The 6,277-nt window shown below is 29.3% G+C and overlaps 1 protein-coding gene across 2 annotated transcripts in view; it reads right to left on the bottom strand.

The window, feature by feature from the left end:
- Positions 1-408: 408 nt before the first annotated feature.
- The window catches only part of LOC105198105 (putative protein FAM10A4), a 51,533-nt gene continuing 45,664 nt past the window's right edge, over positions 409-6,277 (bottom strand). For both annotated transcript variants that reach the window (XM_039457677.1, XM_011164753.3), the window contains exon 5: positions 409-3,497. In XM_039457677.1, the coding sequence (XP_039313611.1) occupies positions 3,252-3,497 (246 nt within the window). In that variant the 3' untranslated portion in view covers positions 409-3,251. The remainder of the gene's footprint in view (positions 3,498-6,277) is intronic.

The following is a 6,277-nucleotide window of genomic DNA, read 5'->3' as shown; positions in this document are numbered from 1 at the left end:
GCAGTGCCGATTTAGTTACTTCTCCTTAAGTTAATGTATAAAAATATTAATCGGTTTTTTTAGAATAACAATAAATTAATGTCTATTTTACTCAATTTTCTGTTTTTTAAATTATTTGTAAAAAATTATTTTAATTTTAATAAATCTGGTAGCAATTAATTGTACTACAATATTATTAATACGGCACTGACGTAGAAATATTATGCAAGGTAAATATTAAAAATAAAATTTCGACAATTATATGTGGACATGTAATACAATAGAATAAAAGAGAATACTTACATGTGTTACATCGATCTTGCGAACATACTTGACTGATTATGGCACTATTTTGAAAACATTATTTATATGAAAAGTTATTCATAACGAAGTACGATTGATGGGGGCATTAGGTAATAAAATGCAATATACACACACAATAAAATTCATTTTTTTTAGAAAACAAAAAGCGCTCTGTAATATATAACAAACTATATTGATTCACAGTAAAAGTTCTTTCAAAGATATATCACTGCATGTTGTGTGTATACAGGGTGTTTGATAATTAATGATAAAACTCTTGCATATAGATAGAATAGACTAAACTGAATCGGAAAATCCTGTACCACTTTGCAATTTTCGCAATAGTTAACGAGTTATAAGTTAATAAAGAATTAGTCCGGCCCTCCGCCAAATTCGAATGCGTGATCGAGGTTGCCAGGCGCGCGAGGAGTTGGAAATATTCTGTTAATGTAATATGTTTATTTTACGTCATATTCTTGAGGTAGTACTTTAATATTCGTGGCATATTATAAAAATATTCATATAGTTTCGAGATCTGAATACACTTTTTTTAAAATTATTAATAATAAATAGCACATTTAAAATCTTTTGTTTATTGTCTTGATATCAAATTTTACATACTTTATTTTGTACATAAACTTTATTTTATTTTGAAAAAAGTACATACTTGCATTAATATTTCAAAAATATTATATTAACTAGAATATTACTTAAAATTAAATAATATTACGCGCTTACATATATGCACAAAAGTACATTTGTCCAGGCTGTTAAAAGATTTCGTTTTGATAAGAACAACGGAGGATATTCATGACTCAGAGCAAAGGCCCACGTTACACCGTTCTTGCGTAACCATTGCTGCTAGTAAACATTAACTTTTCACGCGTTTAGCAACCTCAATCGCGCGTTAGGATTTGGCGGAGGGCCGGACTAATTCGGCTATCTTTATTAATTTATAACTCGTTAACTATTGCGAAAATCACAAAGTGATATAGAACAGTTCGATCCATTCTACCTTTTATACACACACCTATACGCAGAGTGTTCGGAAAATTGAAGAAGTGATTTTAATAAGACCAAAATTAAAAGTAATTGTAATTAAGACTTCATTTTTTATTTATAAATGTTTAAATATTTAAAAATGTCTAAAGCACATGCATATTTAGATGGTATAATTAAAAACCAAAGCCTTTATTAAAGTGTTCATTTTTTATTTTATATTCCTTTTTTACATGAATGTTTAAATATTTTAAAGTTTTTAAAGCACTTAAATATTTATAATTAAAAAAAATGAAGCCTTGGTTTCGTTATTCATGATTTTTGTCCTATTCCATCATTCGAAATCACTTCTTAAATTTTCTCCTACACCCAAACTTGCCAAACACCCTGTACAATATGTAGATACATATGTATTATATATATATATATATATATATATATTGTACAGGGTGTTAAAAAATATTTAGCAGTTATATACTAGATCTAGATCATACTGAATAAAAAAATCTTAGTAAACATAGCTCGACGTGTCAATCGCTTTAAAAATATAACAGTTTTATATGTTGGTATCATGACTAACGCATTGATATATATTAAGTGTTAATTAGGGAATTTTTTACAAATTTGTATTTTATCACGGAGAATTTTTTGGAATAAAAAGTTAAATATAATTTTATAAATGTATTCCTCACATAAATAGATGATGAGTGTAAAGTTATAAAGAATGAGCTTCCTATATTTCTATTGATGATATTTCACATGTTAACACCGATGTGGATCATTTTCATATACAAGGAGTTTGATAATGTAGTTCATTCCAAAATTTTCTACTATCAATAAAGAATTGTCCGCGATCCAGCGGTAGTCATGCCTCATACTTTGAGAATGAGACATGACTACCCTAATCTATTTTTCGAATATTGTTGATTTATAATACATTAATTTTTTGTTATATTTATTGTATGTTATAATTCAAAATATTTATAATCTGACAGCACTGGTTTACTAGATTATCGAATTAGACTAACCACGAGATAGCCAATTTTGATTGATTTGCTCATTTTCAAAATGAATATACAAGAAGATAAAAAGATAAAAGAGAAAGAGAATAAGAAAAAACTAGTAAACATATTCTTCTCTTTTGCAAGATTTTAACAAAATTCTCTTATAGCCAGACTCTAATTCTCTAGTTTCTACATGTTGCATGCAACATGATTTATTTCAGTGTTTACAAATCGTGTTCTGAATGTACAAATTCAATTTCCATACATACTTTATTTGTATCGATACTCAATATAAAGAATCGCATTTTAAGGGCGATAAAAGAAAATTTCAAGATTAGCGTGAAAAAGATATCTGATACCATAAGTAAATACTACTCTTGTTTGATAAATACATTATAAGCAGTTACTATCCACATCATATCCAACCATATTTACCTCAGAAACGATTAAAATTTTGACTTGTGTTTATTAAGGTTTCATTCAGTATGACATGTACAAACCATTATATAAATGCTGAATTTTTATAACATCCTGTACACAATTTATGTAAAGCAAAAGATAAACCAACGCTAGCGTTTTTTAACTCATTAAAGACGCGTATTTTTCATTCTGAAGACAATTTACTTACAAAAATGTTTAATTAATGATTTTTTGATAAATGATTTAGAAAAAGTAGAAAAAAAATTATTTCACGAAATTTTAGTGAAGTAAGTAATCTAAAATTAAATTAAAGAAAAAAAAACAATCAAGAAAATGCCAAGAATTGAATGTAAGATCTTTAAAATCTTGCTGATGCATACAAAAAACAATTAATCTTATATTTAAAGGATTCCTTATCAGTTCTTTTCAATATGAGCTTTTTTTTTAGAAACTCATCTCAACGTGAGAAGAATTAACATATATCAGCCTTTAATGAGCCAACAAATCAGAAGTCTCCGTATTCGTTGCAAAGTGATTCGATTGCGATTAATCGAGACCAACGTCATCATGAGGAGATGGTTTTGAAGGATTAAAACGACCTGCTCCGGCACCGGGAAAACCAGGCATACCGCCCGGGAAATTCATTCCAGCAGCGCCCGGCATGCCGCCAGGACCTCCGAATTTCGAAGCCATCTTATTGATAAGAGCCATTATTTTGGGATTATTTTGGTATTTGAGAACGTTTGTCGGATTTGCGGATATCTCCTTGAAGGCCTCTGCTACTTCCGGATCCTGCACATTTATCCATAAAAATGATTAAGTTATGCCTCATCGAAGATTCACAAAAATTGATAAATATACCGATAGGAGGTATTTTCGATGACCTTGACATATGTTGTGAAGGTCATGGCCCTGATCGATCTCCAGGAGATTTTAATCATCGCTCGTTATTCGCTAAAAGTTATTAACAAATAAAGTTGACAATGTGAGTGTCATCTATTTCTTAGTGAAGCAAGGTCCACCTGTGGAGTATGGGGAAAGCAGGTTGAAGCAAGGGGAAGTGTAAGGTGGACTTCGCTTCGCGTGAAAAGTCACAAACCCATGAAAAACAGTACAATTATAGACCCCGTTTTACCATTTAAGCAAGGGGTGTAAGGTGGGCCTTACTTCACACGGAAAGTCACAAATCTATGTGACATAGTACAATTATAAATCTCTTTTCGCCTCATAAGTAGGGGAAGGTGTGAAGTGGACCCCGCTTCACGTGGAAAGTCGCAAAGCCCTGTAGAATAGAACAATTACAAACCTCGTTTTATTCCGTAAGCAGAAAAAAATGTGGGATAGACTTTGCGACAAAAATTTGATGAAGATTAGGTTAGGGGAGAGTAAGGTAAATCGGACCGTGTTCCAAAAGGGACCTTTTTAATTTAAATGAATACGATTAAACCAACTTGCATGCCATTTATAATGTAAAGTTCTTATAAAACACCGAACTTGTGACAGCAGTTTAACAGTTCTCTGTTATATCATTCACAGAATAGATGCAAATATGTATTTTCAGCCATTGAGCAATAATTTAAAAAAAAAAAAAAAAATCCTAATAAATCATTATTTAAAAGGTGTTAAAAAATTGAAAGATAATTGATTTAAGATAATTAAAGAGTGTAGAATTAAAAAATATCAATTATTTTGTGATCTCTTATGCGGTTTATTATACAAATTTTTCCAAAGTTTGAAAGGACTCGTGTCCAAATCTGACTTTAACGTCGGATTGCAACATGATCGTAGCACTGGTAATCGGCCGACCAAATTTGATTCTAGAAATGTTAAATTAATAAAATATTATGAGTCATCAGACTCGGAATAATTGAATTTTATTAATTTCAACTTTAATTATATAATAACAATAAAATAATATGATCAAGAAACGTCTAACAATATGAACTTACTTATGATGTTACTAATTTGTTTTTTTTAAATAAAATTTTTATTTTATTGTCAAATTGCTCGTTTTTATTTAATATTAAAAAAAATACATTATAATCTTTTGAAATTTTATTTAAAAGTTGATAATAAAAATGGAAATGTCCAATTTGGACCAGGGAGTGGAAATGGAAATGTCCGATTTAGAACCAGTAGTTCCAAATTGAAAAAAGCGTTTTCACATTTTCTGTTATAGTTCAACATAGATGAGAGATACGTCAAAATGGTCTGAAGCAAAAATGAAGGAAATTAAATTATCTTTCCATTGGCGTCTTCAGTTTTCGATAGGACTTTATTTGCGCCTTATAGAAAGCAAAAACTGCAGCTAAGTCCAATTTATCCCACTCTCCCCTATATCTTCTAAGTTTTGCCCTCCCGTAAGAGGTAGGGTGAGAATTATGAATAAGTGATTCTTGTGTACCAACAATCCCTACTAGAAAAGAGCGCCGTCGAATCAGGTGAGTGATGAAGTAAAAACATTGATTTTTTTTCTTGCCCATACCTAGCGGAAACTCTCCAGGTGGACCTTACTTCGCAAAGAAATATATACACATTTACATTATCAACTTCATTTATTAATAACTTTTTAACAAAGAGCAAGCAATAGCTAAAACCTTTTGAAGATCAGTCAGAGTCACGATTTCGACAATATATGTCAAAATCAAGGTTATTGGAGCTCTCTTAATCAGCATATTTACTCAAAAATGATACGACTTTCATTAAATTTAAATGTAATTTCTATCAAATTCAGTAATTTTAACTGATAAGGAGATGGCAAAAATGGCAAAATATTAAATAAGATAAGTTATAGCTTATTCAAAAAAGGGGATCAACTATACTAAAAGTGTAAAAGATTTAGCGTGAATGGGTCTTGGTTTCAGAAAAAAGTGCAATTAAAATTTAACATCTGGGCAACTGTGTGTTACGTATTAGAATTTCAAGTCGGTAATCAGAAAAACTAAAAAGGCTAAGGATTTGCGTTACATTTTTTCCTCCGCGGCGGACCGGATCAAATTCTCGCAACATTAATTTTTTTTAAGTTTTGTATTGTTATATTTTACAGTTTAATTATTTTTACTATTCATTTAAGCAAAAATAATGTATTTATATAGAAGATTAAAAAAATTTTATTTATTTATAAATTATTTATTGTAAAATTCTTACATTGCCGTACAGTGCTGTAGATGAAAATTAAAATAGAAACATAATGAAGAAGTCGCGTACTATAAACATTTTATAAATAATTTATTTTTTACAAAAACATTTTATGCTGTATAGATTTGAGGAAAACATAATTGTTTAACACTATAAAATATTTTGCGTTTACGCATTAATATTAATGTGTACCAAGCAAATGTAATTCAACAATCCATTTTTATTTATTGTTGATTTTTAAAGAGATCAAAAAAGATTTATAAAATAATCGTGATCTAAGACCTATTTATATTTTAAATGTTTCTATTCCAATTTTCGTACCAAGATCCAACTTCGACCGTAGTTGACGCTTCTTTATTTATTTGGGTAATTATATTTAAATGATGTAGTTTAAATTATTTTTGTTTAATCGTCAGAAATTATATAAATATATT

Source organism: Solenopsis invicta, chromosome 14 (genome assembly GCF_016802725.1).
Source record: "Solenopsis invicta isolate M01_SB chromosome 14, UNIL_Sinv_3.0, whole genome shotgun sequence".
Classification (NCBI taxonomy): Eukaryota; Metazoa; Arthropoda; class Insecta; order Hymenoptera; family Formicidae; genus Solenopsis; species Solenopsis invicta.
The sequence above is the reverse complement of the archived record's forward strand: the minus strand, read 5'-3'. Positions and strand labels throughout refer to the sequence as shown.